This window comes from Schistocerca serialis, chromosome 4 (genome assembly GCF_023864345.2).
Source record: "Schistocerca serialis cubense isolate TAMUIC-IGC-003099 chromosome 4, iqSchSeri2.2, whole genome shotgun sequence".
In the NCBI taxonomy this organism is placed as follows: Eukaryota; Metazoa; Arthropoda; class Insecta; order Orthoptera; family Acrididae; genus Schistocerca; species Schistocerca serialis.
Genome location: NC_064641.1, coordinates 530,846,594 through 530,866,803, shown reverse-complemented (window position 1 = coordinate 530,866,803; position 20,210 = coordinate 530,846,594). Strand labels below are relative to the sequence as shown.

General features: G+C 39.8%; 1 protein-coding gene across 1 annotated transcript in view; it reads right to left on the bottom strand.

Moving 5' to 3' along the window:
- The window catches only part of LOC126474590 (dipeptidase 1-like), a 353,541-nt gene that overhangs the window by 249,661 nt on the left and 83,670 nt on the right, over positions 1–20,210 (bottom strand). The window contains exon 3 of the mRNA XM_050102064.1: positions 10,150–10,282. Within this exon, the coding sequence (XP_049958021.1) occupies positions 10,150–10,282 (133 nt within the window). The remainder of the gene's footprint in view (positions 1–10,149; positions 10,283–20,210) is intronic.

The window sequence follows — 20,210 nt, the reverse complement described above, 5'->3', positions numbered from 1 at the left end:
TTTCTCAACTTAATTGTGCATCACGATATGGTATACTGTTAAAGATTCTAGAGAGTCCTCTCCTAGAGGTGTCAACACTTATATTGCTTCCTCGTACGTATATCCCGCGAAAAGAGCATCAGAATAAAATCAGAGAGATTCGAACCCATGCGGATCCTTACCAGCAGCCATTTTTCTTGCGAACCTTATGCGATTGGAACAGCAAAAAGAGAAGTGACACTGGTACGCAAAGTTCCCTCTGCCACGTACGGTAAGGTGGCTTGCGTAGTACAGATGTGGATGTAAATGCTGATCTTCAGTCTTTGGCTAAAATTTAATTTTAATATAGATGCCATAAAAAATCTGTTTGAAAACTGTGTAAACGGTGTAAATGAAACAGTATAAATATATGTATTTCATCCAATCTTTAAACTATGATTAATTTATTTGCTTAAATCTTCCATCATATCATTGTAATATGGAATTTCAAGATCACTTTTTAATGTTGACTTTATTAATTTGTAAAAGAAGCTTAAAGAAGTGGGAAATAAAAACAATAGATACAGTCCTCACTGTTCTATATGGATCTTCATATTCTTTTCCCTAGTGATTCGGAAAATGTTTTCAGTTTGATTTTGTTGTTATGTAGCTGTAGTTATCCCAATTAAAATTTATCTTAGAATTTTCCGAACACCAATCAGTACTAGCAGATATCATTTCCTTTCTCATTAGGGAAACACAGGTATACCACACGTAAAATATTTGATTGGATGATATTTCATGTACAGTGTGAAGCTTATGTGATTGTGTATTTATGTAAATACTGTAAAATTGTTATAACAATTTGACGTGTATTGTATGAAATGTGAATAATGTTTGTTTAAACTAACCACTGATCCATTCTAGAGCAGCAGGAAAAATTCAATTCAGTGTAGCTTCTCAAAGTGTGGCTTATCTCTTAGTCATTTAGTCATTTACCAAAGATTACGGGACAGTGCCGTAGATAGTAGATATGAGAGTATAGAAAAGGATTCACCCCCTTCCACCCGCCCCCCCTTCCCTCAGCGCCTTCACTCTAGATTATTAGGTACAACGAATATGAGATTGAATTTTGCACCATGAACACTCACAATGACTTACTTGGCAACATCGAACAATGTTATTATGTCTGTAATTCCATATCATGTGAAGTGATATTTTACAGTAAGTTTTGTTATTTGTATTTTGGAGATTGAAGTGTTATTAAATAATTGTGTTAATTTAGTCATGTTAAACTTAGCTGACCATAAATTTAACAGCTGTATCATGCATTCATTATTATGATTAGGGGTTACCATTAAAATAAATCATAAATAGTTTCTAGTGGTCTTTCAAATGCAATAAAGAAAAGGGCAATGCTCCAAAAGACAGTAGTCTGGGGAACAGCACTTTAAGAGCGGACATAATCCAACACTGTGTATGAGAGAAGCCATGAAAGTAGCTGAAGACACTAGAAAAGAACTGGAAATTTTGAGGTCTGGTGCTGTAAGAACTTTCGGAAATGTTTCTGAGAGGATACCTGAAATTTTTAAACAGTTAGACAGCTCAGTCTCGGTTCCCAGGTGCTTAAGGTCCAAAATTACAGACCGAACTATTTCATGCATGATGCTGTTGAGTACTACAGAGGGGTGGTCGTTATATCATTTTTAGACTGTCTCATAATGCAGCTAAAGTTAAAGTATACAGTGTTGTGGTTGGCAGGAGAGCCAACACCGTTTTACTAAAGGAGGCCGAAATGCACGCGTTTTAGCTCACGCAGGCTGACGTGAGGTCTGTAACATGACAAGGAAATTAGAATTTAGAAAAACGGACGTAGCTGGTGGAATACTTAACTTAAATCCATTAATGATGAACGTCGCTCTTGACGGTACATGATTCACAATATCAATAGTAACTGAGTATGGCGCCTTGCTAGGTCGTAGCAAATGACGTACCTGAAGGCTATGCTAAACTATCGTCTCGGCAAATGGAAACGTAAGTAGGCAGTGAACCATCGCTAGCAAAGTCGGCTGTACAACTGGGGCGAGTGCTAGGAAGTCTCTCTAGACCTGCCGTGTGGCGGCGCTCGGTCTGCAATCACTGATAGTGGCGGCACGCGGCCGATTTAAAGGCTACCACCTAGCAAGTGTGGTGTTTGGCGGTGACACCACATACAGAACATAAGAAAGTGCTGTCTGAATTTTCTTCGTTGTTACCGATTTCATCCAGTGAAGTACTCTTAAATAGCGTAGAATGTGGAGATTTCAAGGCTTAAATTTAATTCTACGTTAAAGATACGGAAAGCGAGTTGACGATGTTCTTGTTGGGTTGCATTTATGGAGAAAGAAATATGCGAAGGAAGATTCCAGCCTTCATCTGTTTTGGAAGCACTGCAGTTACGCGGAACATACGTCCATCCAAATATCTACAAGGTTCTGAAGACACTGGACACACTTCTTGTAACTATAGTCACAGCAGAGAGATTATTCTTCGCTTTGAAGAGAATCAAGACAGTCCTGTAAAGTTGAACGGGACGTTTATTGCTTTGTAGTCTTCTAGGCATGCACCCGGATAGTTGTAGATGAATTTTTGACGCTGTAACGCGATCATCACGTTACTCTTTCCGACTGATATCAGCGGGAGTAAACTACGATGGTGGCACCGTTACACCGTCGAAAACTCGTTCTCCAACGATCAATCTATCCGGCTGCATGTCCGGAACACTTCCAGGTAGCCTATCCGCCGGGAAAACATACGAACACAGGATGTTTATTGTCTCACGGTAAGTCATATAAAAGTTATTAGATTGTCATCCAGTAATATTTACAAGTTCTAAAAATAAATTATGTGTGCTGATGTATCAGTTAAATTAAATTTTTAAATGTATTTTATCTTTCCAGATAAGATTAAATGAATTAGTCCCCTCGTCCATTCGTCGTTTAGTATATACTACGGCGTTGGAGGTTACGGACAAGCTTGCCAAAAGAAAGAAGAAACTGGACATGTCATTATATAAAAGATGTCTTTATTTATCGGTAATTTCGTTTTATTTTTGCTTATTTATTTATATACTTGGTGTGAATGCCGCCAATAATTCATAGAATGCTTCTTATATATAGTCCTAAAACTTTCAGAAACACTAGTCCTGAGGCTGATTAATGATTTTCCCCTTTATTCACACTCTGCCATGGTTTGTACAGTGTTCCTTTCTAGATCAGCTGTGCTGAGAAATAAAGTAATTGAAGAGGACTGCCGCATAACATGCAGTTTACAGACACTAAAAACTCTCGATTTACTTGACCATCAATGATCGTCGCAGTTTTCTACAACAGTGCTTCCATCTCCACTCATTTTGTATCTGTTATGTTCAATTCCGTCATGACACCGAGCTGTTTTGAGCACAAATTGTTTTAACTTCTCAATGTCACCAAGTAAAGCATGTTTGATTCTTTTAGGAATGCATAAAGATAAGCCAATGATTTTCAGAGCGGTGGTAAATACAAGTAGCTAAAATATCATTGTGCTCTGTAGAGCAGCATTAATCATAGTTACATCACTTGTCAAGTTCCTGCTGCATCAAACAACAAATCTGAGTTTCATTTAGAGCAACCCCACACATATGAGGATTTGCTATTTGCAGATGAAATATTGCTAACATAAAGATTACATTTCTGAATAATGAAAAGCTATAGGTAGTCTGTATATGAATAATTTTCCTGCTGAAAAAATTTGATACATTTTGTTTGTACATGGGTCCACAACCTAGACATATTTTTTTAAAAAAAATTTATCTGTTGTGAGCTGTAAAATTTACAGTTTATTTAGTTGTCATCTTTCTCTACTTACAAGTGATTAAATATTCTTTTGAAATAACTGATTGCTAATGGAATACAATTTCATCACTGGTAGCTTTTAGGACGTTAATACCTATTGCAGTACTGTAGGACAATGTACCTTGTAAGCTTTTAGATGCCAGCAGTGCCTTTGTTTTCTTCAAAGATAGCTGTGATATTTGTTTGTCATTGACAGTGGAAAGAAATGCTATCCTTTGCTCACACTGGTGAAAACTGTATAGTTATTGTAGGTAGGCATTACCGAAAACATAAACTTGTCTCAGAGACCTAGATCCACTATCTTACATCCACAGATTATTTGTATTGTTCACAACATTAATAGCACCTTTGAAGCTTTTACAGAATGGCTTGTCATTCTCCAATGAATGATTGAAAATCGTACTGCCATTGTTTATTAAAACATGTGTAAAAAGACTGTTAGCACTCATGTCACACTGGATGAAAATTGCCATGCATATTTTACATTGTGTAAATTGTGACATTTCCAGCTATTATTGTTTGTAGTAGTAATAGTACTAACATGCAAATGTCTTGAAATAATGAATTAAAAATTTGTTGTAAGTGAAGTTTTCCCATTAAAATTTTAATGGTGAAACCACAGGAATATCTTTACTGTAATATTTTTGAAGTATATTTTTTGGTGGGAATTCTGAGTAGCATACATGGACTGTAAGTTTGTCCTCATGACTGGATGTAATTTGAGAAAAACAGTATTGAAAATGTTGATTAAAATGTACAACATAGAAATCAAAACTGTGTTCAATTTATTTGAAATGCATAACCATGCATAACCCTGGAATTATTTCTGCAAGCTGAAATATCATCCCTTCAGACAAAAATGTGCAAAATTGAGAGCAAGGAGTAACTGACAACAAATAGACGACAAGTGAAACCAAATTTACAAGTATTCAGACTTATATATAAGAAATGTCGAATCTCCATCTTGTATTTTTTGTCAAGATGTTGATAAATATGGATGCAAGCCATTTAATAGTGGCAGCTACTCGATTGTTTCAGTATAGTGCACTTAAAAGAGAGGTCAGAGGTGGAATTAAAATGCAAAGAATCAGTCTTGCCTCCAGCAGTCACTGAATATGACTGTTGTACTCCAACTACATTGCACCATGATTGTATCATGGCTATTTCAGCAGTCATTCATAGCTGCTGCTAGGAATGCTGATTGTTTTTAACTTATTTTCTCATATCCTTAAAGTTAATATCACAGCTGATTAATTTGAGGTTGCTATATCGACAAGACATAATTTTGACAACATTTTGTTTGTAATCACAACAAAAATGAAGCATTCGATGGGCACTCAGCTCAGCCTTTATGAAATATCCTATAACTCCACCTACATATTTCGAAAACAAAATTGAAGGTATCCTCATAAATGTCAGAAAAGAGTCACGTGAGGATTCTTAGGAGTCCTAATCATGTGTGATACAAATTTCTGTACAAAATATAACATGTGAAATAGAATTTGTCATGAACAAATACTTTTAATTAATTTTAAATGTAACTATACTACTTATCATGCAATGTAAATCATTACATAGGCAGTCTAGAATGTAATGTTCTCAAGTTATGTTCAACTTCAATGAGGTGTTATGAAGGTATCTTTCAGATGTGGCAACGAGCCTACTGAGTTTTTGCTGTTATACCAGCACTTCTTCAAAGACAAAATAATTTTACAATAGTATAGTAGATTGTAGTTTATCATAAACTAGACATATACTTCATGGTATATTTTAGTCATTATCTGGAGCAAAATTTCCTTTCAAATCAATTAAGAGTGACATCAAATAAATACAAGAAATCTTCATGTTCTGAAGGGTCCAGTTTCTTTGTAATACAATGAAGTCCTTATAGAATATCAAAAGAGCAAAGGATCATGTTATATCTCCATATTACAGAAATGACTCCAATAATAAACAATACAGTATAAAAAGAAGACGTAAATTAAAAGAGAAATATAAAAAATAGGAGATTGGAATAAAGTCTTCATGGAATTAGACATGTAATAGACTTCAAGAAAAACATAAATCAAGAATATCTTTTGTACAAGCAATTTAGCACAACAACTGCATATCTTATACGTTTACCAGTGACATTGCAACTACATCCATGTATTAAGTATTAGTGGTCTTTATTATATAAGCGCTAAATGCACTGCATTCTTCCCACTTCTATTCTCCTGTCTTACAAGAAGACACTCTGGTAAGTTCTATCCGCTCATATCAGCACCTTTTGTAATTTTTAGCATATAAATGCAGTACACTGATAATGTTACAATTAACTGATAACATTACTTCACAGAAATAACTAATCCCTTCATAGAAGAAGTGTTTTAATTCTCTCGCTATCTAAGCAAGGTTCTTGATCAAAAGTACTGAGCATTAGAGCTCTATCACTAAATGTGTTTTTATAATTGGACTTGTTTCTGTTTGGTAATGTTGCCTGTGTAGTTGCTCAATAATTGTAAATTCCACTAATTTATTTAAATAAATCGTAGAACTAACGACCGCAGAGAATACTTTCAAGCAATATCGAAATTGCCTTCGACATATGAAGAAAACTGTAAGTAAACATTTTATACATAGCTTGAAACCTAATTTCATTTGAGAAGTATCCAGTGTCCCTTCATAGTGGCTAATTTTGAAAGTTATGAGAGGCGAAACACTACATCTGATTAATGAAAAGTAAATTTACAAGACTGAACAATTAATGACAATCAGGAGTAGTTTAGGCGATAGACAAAAAAATTGGTCACAGAAGAGGCTAATACCATTAATAACCACACTGAGTGACATATTTCACAACTTGTATGTTTATTTATTACTTGTGAAGTATAGTAGGGTTAAAGAAGCTAAGAAAAATATCAAGGCAGTGTGCTGCCAGAAAATAATCCAAAAATTTTATCAACGAGATATCTGAGATTTTTCATTTTCTCCCGGCGTATTTGTTGCTCGAACAGTCCACGGGTATACTGCCGGTTCATAGTGTCCAACGGGCACAATATTTCGGTGATCAGACATGTTGCCTCGGCAGGTGCGCTGAAACAGTGTGCCCGTTGGACACTATGAACCGGCAGTATACCTGTGGACTGTTCGAGCAACGAGAAATCTGTCTCAGCAACATTTCTGAAATGAGAAAAATTTTGAGTTTACAGGTTCATGTGGAGATTGGTATTTCCAAAGAATGAGCAGCAAAGTTTCTCATATAATGTGGCGTACAATACATCCGTTTAGCACACTTTCCCACGGGCGCTAAAATACGTTATTTTACAACCCTGTATATGAAAGGTGTGTTTAAGGAGGTATGTCAATAATTTGTAATCCCCTTCACTGCTTGTATGATGTTGTCCAAAAACTTTTGACTATCTAATGCATTCCAAAAGTAATAGAGCATATTTAGTAAATCATAATCTGAATTTCAGATTTCATACGATCATGTTCTGCAATGTTCCTGGGCACATTACGTTTTCCCACAACTCGCCATCTGACGGCACGTCCAGGTTTGTCGAACATGATCGTTTTGACGGTCCAGGTGATATGATGAGGGGAAACGTATTTGCACGGTCTTATTGTACTCATAATCTCTGAACACTCTACACTCACAGGTCAACATTATGACATTGTACTCCCTCCCTATGTGCGTCTATTCATGGATGCATTCCGCCCAGCCTTCATTTTTGTGGATGACAGTGCGCGACCGCATCGAACAGCAAAGGTGGAAGATATTCGACGAATGGACTCGCCAGTCCGTTCCTCCGACTTAAACCCCATTGAGCACGTGTGGGGTGCGTTTTGAAGATGTTTTGCAGCACATGCACCAACGACCATCCAGCAGATGTCACGGCACTGGTGGAGCAATGCAACGCCCGACCACAGTAACTCATTGTCAACGTTGGACCAGCACGGGAGCACGTTTCACAGCAAGCGTTGCAGTCCGTCGTGATTATACACACTATTAAGAACCTCGTCTTTCCTGTTGTAATGTCCAGGGGAACGTTATAAATCACGCTAACTTAAATGTAATTATCGTCTCTGAGTAAAAGTAATTTCTGTTCGTCTCGTATTTCTTTCTTATCTTCTGAACTGCTGTGTACTGTACTATGCAATAGCACATCTTTCTATGTATGGTCCAAGTTCCATCGAACTATTTTACTTGGCAGTGGCACATCATGTGAGAGTTACTTTCGTCCTTTAGTTTTGCGCACCATTGTATATGTGAGATTTGATCCTCTGTGGGGTGGATGGCCGCACAGCGATAAGATCGCTTTCAGGAAAGAAACACCTCTCCTACATTGTTATCGTGCTCAGTCAGTGCAATGTTCAGTTAACACGCACACTCAGAATGGAGGCTGACACATACCGTCCGTCCAAAAATTTCTTTACTGATTTCATTCATAGCGCATAAGCGACATCAGAGCAGAAATGAGTATGGGAACATAAGCTAACAACTGTAAACGACTGATGTGAATTCAACCACTCAGTTGTGAGTTGGTGCTGTTCAGTAGTGGATGTGCGGTCGCAGGGTGTCGACGTTGCTGTGGCGGGAGATTAGTGTTTAACGTCCCGACGACAACCAGGTCATTAGAGACGGAACACAAGCTCGGATTAGGGAAGGATGGGGAAGTAAATCGGCAGTGCCCTTTCAAAGGAACAATCCCGGCATTTGCCTCAAGCGATTCAGGGAAATCACGGAAACTCTAAGTCTTGATGGTCGGACGCGGGTTTGAACCGTCGTCCTCCCGAATGCGAGTCCAGTGTACCACCACTGCGCCACCTCGCTAGGTCACTTTGTTGTGTCACAAATAGTAGTAGAATAGCATTTCTGAATGACGTGTCCAAGACATTGTCCAAAACGTTTTGAAGAAGAAAAAATGTGTGAAAAGTTTATCCCGCACACCTGTACTCCAAAACAACAAAAATAGATAAGTGGAAGCCTACGTGACATGCAAATGATGGACAATTCTTGAGAGGAAAAAGCATCACTGGTGGCAAGACCTGGTGCCATCGATACAAGCCTCAAATAAAGAGAAAAAAAGTAGCACTTGAGTTGAATAACATCCCACAGAAGGATTTCGCTTGTTTGTACGAACGTTATGTTGTATTCATGTGGTGGGAGAGTATATAGAACACCTGACGAATTAAAACTATCATCTTGGCGTTTATCTCTTTTTCATTAATCCACTCTTGAAACTTTTTGGATTGGTGGGGTCTCCTACACCACAATCCACCATACGGTGCGTGGCGGAGGGTACCTCGTACAACGTTATGTTGCATTCAAGTGGTGGGAGAGTATATAGAACACCTGACGAATTAAAACTATCATCTTACTGTTTATCTCTTTTTCATTAATCCACTCTTGAAACTTTTTGGATTGGTGGGGTATCTCAAAGGAGCCTTCTGCATCTACATCTACATACATACTCTGCAATCCACCATATGGTGCGTGGCGGAGTGTACCTCGTACCACAACTAGCACCTTCTCTCCCTGTCCTACTCCCAAACAGAACGAGGGAAAAATGACTGCCTATACGCCTCTGTACGAGCCCTAATCGCTCTTATCTTTGAGGACTTTCCGCGAAATGTAAGTTGGTGGCAGTAAAATTGTACTGCAGTCAGCCTCAAATGCTGGTTCTCTAAATTTCATCAGTAGCGATTCACGAAAAGAACGCCTCCTTTCCTCTAGAGAGTCTCACCCGAGTTCCTGAAGCATTTCCGTAGCACTCGCGTGATGATCAAACCTACCAGTAACAAATCTAGCAGCCCGCCTCTGAATTGCTTCTATGTCCTCCCTCAATCCGACCTGATAGCGATCCCAAACGCTCGAGTAGTACTCAAGAATAGGTTGTATTAGTGTTTTATAAGCGGTTTCCTTTGCAGATGAACCACATCTTCCCAAAATTCTACCAATGAACCGAAGACGACTATCCGCCTTCCCCACAACTGAGTTTTCTACTTCTTGGAACCTCTTGTCCTGGAACTAATTTCCCTTGTGAAAGACAGGAAATGAAAGAAGGTCATCAATGAGTTGAGCTTTCACAGAGGAAGTTTACTAGCATTAATATGTATCAACTCAAACGCGCCCGCATCCCTATTTATAGTCTTAATGCGACACTTGTGACAGCGATCTTATGCTGGTAGTGATTACTGAAAGAAGGTCTGTGGTCGTCAAGACGTTAAGAATTGACACAGGTAGCTAGGTTTTACCATGTATGAAGCCCGCATGCCTGGAGGTGGCTTTATCGCGACCTCAGCGGCAGCGCTCATGCTGGCGGTGATTACTGACCGTCTGCGGAGGCGGCGAAGGCGAGCTGCCCAGGGTACTTGTCGATGAAGCGGCGGATCAGGTCGATCTGCTCCAGCGTCAGCTGCACCGCGTTCAGCTGCTGCGACTCGCAAGGCACGTACGCCGCCCAGAACTGAAACACGCGCGCCACGCAGTCACGTGACAGGGTTCAAACCTGATCCTTTCTTACATACAAACTACGTAATGGGACGTCAGTCTCCAATAACGGAAACCAGGTGGTGAGCCCGCAACTTAGGATGGGTAACTGCACGAACTTGTGCTTTACACTATACAATGCCGAAAAAAAATCGCAACACCAAGAAGGAGTTGTGCGATATAAACCGTGTTAGTTGGCGTGTTTCTCCATCTGAAACATGATGTCTATTGAAATTTCGCCTTAGTCGCATAAGGATGCAAATCAGGTTTACCTTAGATACTCGCTGTAACGGTCGTGAGTTTTAGTTACCTTTGAGACTGGACCCAGAGACCAGATGTACAATGCCTTTCTTCATTATCATCATCATTATCATTATCATCCCCTTCCAAGGATTAGGTGTTGTAATCAACCGTTCTGGCCTCTATCATCTACCCATCCGTCTCTTACGAGGACTGCCTAATTCTCTCTTTCTAGAGGTGTATAACTCAATATCTTTTTTTGGAAATCTATTTTCTGTCATTCCACCAACAAAATCCTTCCCTTTCATTCTATCCTCTCGTATCTTGTCATTAACTGGAATGATTTCTAAATATGTTCTTACTGTTTCATTTCTTATTTTACCTATTTTATTACAGCCTCTTACATACCTCATGAATTTAATCTCATCTGCTTCTGTGAGTGGTTTTCCTTTTTTTGGTGTTTTCCATAATTCAGAACCATATACAAGAGTGCCATAACTGAACAGAATTTCATTTGTGTTTCTTTTCTTGTTTTTCTTCCCAAAGTTCCACTAATTGTTCCGCAGATATCTTTATATTTATTAACCTCCTTCTCAGTATCTTTGTCACAATGGAAACTAATACATACCCTAAGTAATTGTGTGCTTTTTCTGAAATTTTCTCAGTTATTACTATTTTCGATCTGACTGGATTCTTTCCTATGAAAGCCATTTTCTTTGTCCTATTTTCAGATATAGTGAAGTTGTAAACTACTATATTTTGTCTCAATCTATACACTGCTCCTTGAAAATTACCTTCTGTCTCCTGTATAATTATCTGGTCATCAGCATATAACAGTTTAATGGCAAGCTTGATCTTGTTTTAATTCCTGTCTTTATTTATTCTTTCTACTTAATATGTATATTGTCAATAAATAAATTAATTAAAGTGGGTGACAGACTGCACCCTTGTCGGATACCAAGATTTATTTCATCTGACATTTTGATGCCGGAACTTACAATTATTTTTCTATTTACGTATAGACTCTTTACAATATTAATATTTTCAATATAATCCATAAAAGGGGTCTTTTTCACTTATCAGAGGATTTCTCAAAATCAATAGATGCTAAATGCGTTTCTAAACCAAATTCCCGAGGCAACAAATACGCCGTTATCAACACCTCACTGAGTGTGAAAGAGGTCTTGTAACAGGGCTATGAAATCTTCTGTTTCCCGAACAGAATATTCCATGTTACTACCTGAAATTTATTGCAGAGCTCAGTTAGTCTTTCTCCTCTTTCATTCTTACTACCAAGCCCAATATCTGCCGTAACTACTTCTTCTGCTTTTCTCCTACAACCGCAATCCTATCCCCCATGACCATTAGATTTTCAGCTCCCTTTTCGTAATTTATTACCCGTTCAATATCCTCATATGCTTTTTCTATCTGTTTACCCTCTGACTTCGATGTCGGGAACCCAACCTATTGTTGTCGGTGTTGGTTTGCTGTTGATTCTGATGAGAACAGTCCTATGAACGATCTGGTCACAGTATCTCACTCTGTCCTATCTTCCTAATCATAACGAATCATACTCCCATTTCTCATTTCCTGCTGCTGTTGATATTACTCCGTTCACTTCACTGATCTCCACTCTATCTACACTCCTGGAAATTGAAATAAGAACACCGTGAATTCATTGTCCCAGGAAGGGGAAACTTTATTGACACATTCCTGGGGTCAGATACATCACATGATCACACTGACAGAACCACAGGCACATAGACACAGGCAACAGAGCATGCACAATGTCGGCACTAGTACAGTGTATATCCACCTTTCGCAGCAATGCAGGCTGCTATTCTCCCATGGAGACGATCGTAGAGATGCTGGATGTAGTCCCGTGGAACAGCTTGCCATGCCATTTCCACCTGGCGCCTCAGTTGGACCAGCGTTCGTGCTGGACGTGCAGACCGCGTGAGACGACGCTTCATCCAGTCCCAAACATGCTCAATGGGGGACAGATACGGAGATCTTGCTGGCCATGGTAGTTGACTCACACCTTCTAGAGCACGTTGGGTGGCACGGGATACATGCGGACGTGCATTGTCCTGTTGGAACAGCAAGTTCCCTTGCCGGTCTAGGAATGGTAGAACGATGGGTTCGATGACGGTTTCGATGTACCGTGCACTATTCAGTGTCCCCTCGACGATCACCAGTGGTGTACGGCCAGTGTAGGAGATCGCTCCCCACACCATGATGCCGGGTGTTGGCCCTGTGTGCCTCGGTCGTATGCAGTCCTGATTGTGGCTCTCACCTGCACGGCGCCAAACACGCATACGACCATCATTGGCACCAAGGCAGAAGCGACTCTCATCGCTGAAGACGACACGTCTCGATTCGTCCCTCCATTCACGCCTGTCGCGACACCACTGGAGGCGGGCTGCACGATGTTGGGGCGTGAGCGGAAGACGGCCTAACGGTGTGCGGGACCGTAGCCCAGCTTCATGGAGACGGTTGCGAATGGTCCTCGCCGATACCCCAGGAGCAACAGTGTCCCTAATTTGCTGGGAAGTGGCGGTGCGGTCCCCTACGGCACTGCGTAGGATCCTACGGTCTTGGCGTGCATCCGTGCGTCGCTGCGGTCCGGTCCCAGGTCGACGGGCACGTGCACCTTCCGCCGACCACTGGCGACAACATCGATGTACTGTGGAGACCTCACGCCCCACGTGTTGAGCAATTCGGCGGTACGTCCACCCGGCCTCCCGCATGCCCACTATACGCCCTCGCTCAAAGTCCGTCAACTGCACATACGGTTCACGTCCACGCTGTCGCGGCATGCTACCAGTGTTAAAGACTGCGATGGAGCTCCGTATGCCACGGCAAACTGGCTGACACTGACGGCGGCGGTGCACAAATGCTGCTCAGCTAGCGCCATTCGACGGCCAACACCGCGGTTCCTGGTGTGTCCGCTGTGCCGTGCGTGTGATCATTGCTTGTACAGCCCTCTCGCAGTGTCCGGAGCAAGTATGGTGGGTCTGACACACCGGTGTCAATGTGTTCTTTTTTCCATTTCCAGGAGTGTATATTGAGCCTTAGCATTTCTTTTTTTCTGATTTTCTAGCTTCCCTATCACGTTAAATCTCCTGACGTTCCATGTTCCGACTGGAAGAACGTTATCCTTTAGTTGATTATTCAATCTTTTGCCCATGCTCACCTTCCGCTTGCAATCCCATAACGGAGATGCCAATGGGGGACTCGTACGGAATCTTTTACCAATTGAGAGATCATCATGATACTTGTTCAGTTACGGGCTACATTTCACGTGGATACACACAACGTGTCTTAAATTCAGTGGTTTCCATTGCCTTATGCATCCCCATGCTGTTGATAGTTGCTGATTCTTCGCATTTAGGGGCAGTTTACCAACCCAAGGGCAAGAGAGCGCCCTGAAACTCTATCCGCTACTTCGCCCTCTTTGACATGGCAATTGGCTGAAGGAGGGTAATTTCTTACATCACTGCCATTTCTTAAGATTTTTATTCAATATTTAAGCAATGGTGCGGTTCGAACTCAGGACTGAGGACGTTTTGACTACTGATCAAGGACGTCATTGTTCTCGTCATTTTGTCTAGGCGGAAGTCACGGGATACCCCTTCAAGTTCATCGTTGATTATTTCACTCAATTTATTTGTTACAGAGGACAGCCTCACACTGATCGAACACGCTGAGCTACCGAGCCGGCAACCCCTAGACCACAAGTGCTTAACACCGGGTGTTTATACAGTTGTAACGATGGTTATTAATAACTTAAGGTAATCTCTTAGGTAATAGTACTTGATGTTTATACAGTACTTTTACAATCACAAATTACTATGAAGTACTAATATCTACCTATACTGATAAAGATTACAACTGTTTTCTTAGTATAATGTGCTAAATATATGAGTATTATAATACTACAATCTAATACAAACACACATTTGATCTGTCGACGACGCCATCATTGATTTAATCCTGGTTATAATTTTCGCAATGAAACATATTCCATATAATATTTGGAAACCACGTTTTATGAGCCTTATATAATGGTACCAACATTTTTTTTTATTTTACTTTACGTATGATTTTCCTGTAGTTTAGCACTTCAACATTTGTGAAATCACCTGAAGATTGTGCTTAAAAACAACAGCGACGAAAAAATAAAACCATTACAAGTGAATCGCAAAAATATAAATAAAACACTTTCTGTAATTATGTATCTACTTCACACAAAGGTTGGCAAAATTAAATTCAAGTAAACTGTTTTAAACTGTTGATGGCTGAAAAGAAACGTACAATCGTTATGATACAGGATTTCCAGTTGCTGGCTGTTGATAAGAGTTAAGTCCCCAAACCATACACATCTACTTTTCAAATCATTAAAAAATGTGTGGCAAAATGTTTTATATTTAATTATGTAATAAGATTTATTCATGTTTTATTAATGACTGGAGCATAATAAAATACGCCTCAGTGTAAAGTGTCACTAGTCTTTGTCATCATGGTGACTACTGGAGGAACATGTACAGGGCTTCAGAATATTCGTGATACCGCCCATTCCCTACCGTGTTTCTTTTATTTAGTACAGCAGAAACAACTTACGAGTAAATCTTTATTATATCTCTGGTCTACTTCTATAGGATGTAAAAAATGTCAGTATGTATGTTCAACATCATCTTCTTAGCTACTGTATCGATTTCAGTTAAACTTGGTACACATATCGCTCGCTATCTGGAAAGAAGTACTGTGGTGGTAAGAACCACCCGTACATTAAAGGGGTAGAGGTGAAAAAGAAGCGTAACGCACTGAGCGCAAATACGTAGGCTATATTCATCCAGTATTTGAGAATAAGGGTACTTAGCTACCTGCAAAAAACTTTACACTCAAACATTACGCAGTTTTATCTCTGTGAGGCCACCAACAAAATGATGAAAGAAAAAAAAGTTTATGGCATAGTTTTGTAGATTTTCGTTGTTCATGCAGTAAAACTGCCTCATGAAGCATGTCGTTTTAATTTAGTGCTTCTTTATTGCTAGGCTAACTCTACTCGTAACACATTCCTCTGGCAGTATCCACTTACACAAATGAATGTGACTCTAAAATTATGTCATTACACGAAACACAGTTCAGGAGGTATGACATCATAAACACTGAAACACGTGAAAAACTTTCGCATCATGCCTGACGTTTTAGTTTGATACTTGTTTACATTTACTCTGTTCACAACATATTTGTCAGACAGAGTCCACATATACCAATGAATGTACCTGCAAAAATTATATGACTGTAAGATACATACGCAAATTACCCAGACTACACCCATCTAGTGTTTGAAAATGAGAGCACTTACCTACTTCCAACAAACTTTATACACAGTTTCAACCTTTTTCTAAACTTTTCCCTGCTTACATGCTTAATGTCAGATACGTAAAACATTAACTAATTTGTAAGATAGTCTGAAGTTTGTAACAGTTTTATACAGGAGAGTTCGATTTTTTAAATAATTGGGTGTTTTTTGGTTACTTACTATCTGGAAAGGGACACTGTGGGGTGAAGAAACACCTACATCCCATAGGTATGGTAATGAAAAGGGGGTGACATAGAAGCATAACTTGGGAACACCTGGAGAATTTTGAACCAAAGGTACTTGACTTATTATTTCTATGAAAATATTGTGGGAGTATCGTTCCCCACTAACACTGTGGGTGGGTGTGTAGATGAGAAGGGATGACGTAAAAAGGTTCCTAAACAACCTGTTTGCACTTAATTCTTGTGTTTAGTTTAACACAATACGTTTAAGATGTTGTACCGCAACTTCTCTCTCATTTGTGCTGTTCCTGTATCAACCAGGTCGCGTGAAAAGTGACTGCAGCCAGCCATTTGTTTTGTCAGTACGTTAAGGAACCTAAGATCAAGTCAAACGGTAGATAACGTTAACCTCCTTTCTGGAGCTGTGTGGTGTAAAACAGCAAAGAATCAGACTTATATGTGTGCAATGTATGTCACAAATGTAGATCTTCAGAATCTTCTAAGTCCCTGGATTGATTTCAGTAAAGCATGAAATGCACAGATTATTTATTGTTTGGAAATATATTCTGTGGGCGTTAATACAACCAGCCTTCCATTCGGGTGAGGGTGTGGATGACAGAGGAGCAGTGAACAGAGAATGGAGAGAGGAGGAGGGGGACACACAGAAGAGTCTGAGGAGATGGACTGTGAGAGGGATGACGAAGAGATCAACATAGTTAAGGAGAAGGAAGAGACGGCCAGTGAGTGGGGCGAGGAGGTAATCGACACAGAGAGGGAATGGAAGAGATGGAAAGAAAGAGGTGGAGTATCAGATGGAGAGACTGACGGAAGAGTAGGAGATGCATAGTGTGTGTGGAGGAAAAGAACACAGGCAAATAGAGGGGGAGGAGGAGATGTGATCAGTACGTGTGACATACGAATATATGGACGAACCCACCGGTAAAATCCTACTACATTTGTAAAATGAAGTGAGTGGTTTAGTACACTCTAATTCCACCCATATTCTAAGACTTTCATTACAAGTGAATATAAGCACTTTCGATGGAATTGCATGGTATTTATTTGTTGATTACCCAATGTACTATTTTTTTTATTTTTATTTCAGCCCATTCTTGCTCCTGCTCCACCAGCATGAGAGAAATGCCATGTGGGCTTCCATCTATCGTCCTACGCTACAGGCCTTAGTAAGCTACAGTAGAGGCAGTAGCTTCGATGTCACCACATTCCTAACCCCAATCACATGAGGCTGAAATTACATCAAGCATTTCACATTTATGTTTTCATTCACCCTGGCATCCCCAATACTATAGATACGACACTAGTATTCGTCCTGTTAGAGCACTTTAATGTCATCCACTTCCCACCATTACTCCTATCCTCACCAAACTACAAGTGGTGAAATGTCATCGGAACAGTCAAGCTAGCAACACTGAAAACTACACATTCAGTGTTAATGTCAGCTATTTCAGATTGTATTAAGACACTACCTACACCGACAAATAGCAGGGCCTAGGGTTGTTTTAATCCAAAACATTTTTGCCTGTGTAGTATGCTGTAGGAGCACTAAGTTTTGCTGAAAGTCTTCGAAGCGATCCTGAGTTACGCTTTACTTGTCACCCCCATGCTTAAGTGGTAACTGTTGTCGGGAATTTTACTAATCAGCATAGTGACCCTGAAATTTGTGCATTCGACCATTCATACATTTTGCTGCCGATTACTTCTACCTAACACCCTTTTCACTCGCAAACACTGCACCACTAATGGCGATAGGGATATCTTACACAAACATGGTGTAAACGGTAACTGGTTTCACTGTGCTACAGTAGTCTACAGGAATGTTTCTCTATCTTCTGCCTCCGGAATACATCAAAGTACGTTTCAAACTTTCGCGTCACCTCTCCATGTGATTTTTTTCCCTAGACACAAAAAAGCAATACTTTTTTATTATTACGTGTATAAACACTTCTTGCAAACTGGGCTACTACAAGAAACGATCTGAAATATTTTTTTTATGTTCTAGATGCTTTATCTGCAGAAATGAAATGAAATGAGCGTATGGCATTGTTGGCTGGAAGGCTCCCTCGGGGCATTCGGGCGCCGAGTGCAAGTCGTATTTCAGTCGATGACACACTGGGTGACTCGAGTGCCGGTGATGAGGACGAAAAGATGATGAGGACAACCCAACACCCAGTCCACGAGCGGAGAAGATCTCCAACCCGGCCGGGAATCGAAACCCGGGTCCGCTTACATGCAGAGATTAGAAGACATTAAAAATCTCTCGACAGATCTGAGGTCTAGAGGAAGTCGTGAGGAACAATTTGATGTAGAACATCTGTGGTCTATCAAGCCGGGAAATAGCCGCAAATTGGCGCTAAAAATCATACTAAACACACATTGTTTTTGCATTTACAAAATGTGAAACTGATATTTATCCCAAAATTTTGTGAACTGTAACTGCATAGCGTTAACCAGCCCGGCACACAGTTTTAATCTGCCAGGAAGTTACATTTGCAAATTAAATCTTCATGCATTAAGAGGAAACTCTTCAACATATATATTAAATCATATATAAAAAATTTATCATATTGTTTTACAGATCTTAAACGCTTCACATAGCCAGTCCAACAAGCACTCTAAACCTTAACAAAGTTGAATGGTTACCAAAACTATCAAATTAAACTTTAAATCGCCGGCCACTGTGGCCGAGCGGTTCTAGGCACTTCAGTCCGAAACCTTGCTGCTGTTAAGGTCGCAGGTTCGAATCCTGCCTCGGGCATGGTTGTGTGTGATGTCCTTAGGTTAGCTAGGTTTAAGTAGTTCTAAGTATAGGGGACTGATGACCTCAAATGTTAAGTCCCATAGTGCTTACAGCCTTTTGAACCATTTAAACTTTAAATAATGATAGGTCTCTCATATACACGGTGCATCTTGCACACTCTGGTCATTACCAGCGTAAAAAACACTAAAGACAAACAAATGAAAATGTCTTTCGCAAATTAGGAAATATCAGATATTCTTACATATCATAAAGGCAAATGTAATGAAAAATGGGAAGCCACATTTAGTACTAATCAAAGTAGGGGAAGGACGAGGAATAATCTAGTCATCGTAAACAAACCCCATTCTTGTATTTGGTGCAAATACTTCATAATACATACTTCAGCGAGACACGAATTTACATCCATGGGCTGAGAACGCTCAGGGGTATGTCATCAGGAGAAACAAAACTGGCGTTCTACGCATCGGGAAGTGGAATATTAGAGCCCTTAATCGGACGGATAAATTAGAAAATTTAGAAAGAGAAATGGATAGGTTGAAGTTAGATTTAGTGAGACTTAGTAAAGTTCGGTGGCAGGAGGAACATGGCTTTTGCTCAGGTGAATAAAGAGTTATAAATACATCATGAAATGGGATAATGCAGAAGTATGCTAAATAATGAATAAGAAAACAGAAATGCGGGTAAGCTATTACTAACAACATAGTGAATACATTATCGTAGCCAAGACAGACATCCACCACAGCAGTACATGTTTATATGCCAACTAGTTTCGTAGATGATTAGGAGATTGAAGAAATGTACGATGAGGTAAAAGAAATTATTCAGATACTTAAGGGAAATAAAACTGGATTGTGATGGGGGTCTGGCATTCGATAGTAGGAAAAGTAGGAAAAATAGGTGAATATGGAATGAGGGAAAGGAATGAGACAGAGAGTCGACCGGTTGAATTTTGCACAGTGCTTAGTTTAATCATTGCTAACTCTTGGTTTGAGAATCGTGAAAGTAGGTTACATACGTGGAGACGCGAAAAGGTTACAGATTGATCACATAATGGTAAGACAGAGATTTCGGAACCAGATTTTAAATTGTATTTCCAGGGGCAGATGAGGACTCTGAGTACAATTTATTGATTATGAGTTGTAGACTAAAACTGAAGAAAAAAGATAGTAAATTAAGGAGATGGGACCTGGATAAATTGAAAGAAGCAGAGGTTGTTGAGAGGATCAGAGAGAGCACTAGGCAATTATTGACTGTAACAGGGGAATTGTTTAATTTTATTGACGAAAGGAAAAATATAAAAATGCAGCAAATATAGAGAGCGAAAGGGAATACAGAC